Source organism: Buceros rhinoceros, unplaced genomic scaffold (assembly GCF_000710305.1).
Source record: "Buceros rhinoceros silvestris isolate BGI_N320 unplaced genomic scaffold, ASM71030v1 scaffold34196, whole genome shotgun sequence".
In the NCBI taxonomy this organism is placed as follows: Eukaryota; Metazoa; Chordata; class Aves; order Bucerotiformes; family Bucerotidae; genus Buceros; species Buceros rhinoceros.
In genome coordinates, this window is record NW_010417469.1 from 6,884 (window position 1) to 7,310 (window position 427).

At 66.5% G+C, this 427-nt stretch overlaps 1 protein-coding gene across 1 annotated transcript in view; it reads left to right on the forward strand.

Annotated features, from left to right (window-relative positions):
• The window catches only part of SYNPO (synaptopodin), a gene marked incomplete at both ends in the record, with an annotated part of 2,356 nt that overhangs the window by 276 nt on the left and 1,653 nt on the right, over window positions 1-427 (forward strand). Inside the window, 1 exon segment of the mRNA XM_010138219.1 lies at window positions 98-413. Coding sequence (XP_010136521.1) covers window positions 98-413 — 316 coding nt within the window.

Below are 427 nucleotides of genomic sequence, written 5' to 3' on the forward strand. Positions count from 1 at the left end.
GCCGCGCGTCCCCCCCCGCCGCAAGCAGCGTGTCGACGGGCTCGCTGGGATTGAGCATGGCGGGGGCCTGTCGCTGAGCCCCGCACCCCCACCTCAGCAAGCAGCCATGGAGGAGAGCGAGGGGCAAGGGACGAAGCTGGAGCCTGACCAGCTTGGCACCCTGGGAGAAAGGGTGCAGGCAAACGCCTCCCCACGTCAGGAGCCAAATGCTGAAGCCCAACAGATCCCACTTAGTGTGTACCTGAAGGAGAACATGACATCTGCCACCACCAACGGTGTGCAGGAGCGGGAGGCTGGCAGGGTGCAGAGAGGGGCAGAGGGGCTCAGGGATGCGGGACCCCCGGTGGGCCTGAGCACAGTGGCTCTTGACCTGCCGCAGAGCACTGAGGAGGGGACGAACGGCGAAATGCCTGGTGAGGGGACCAGC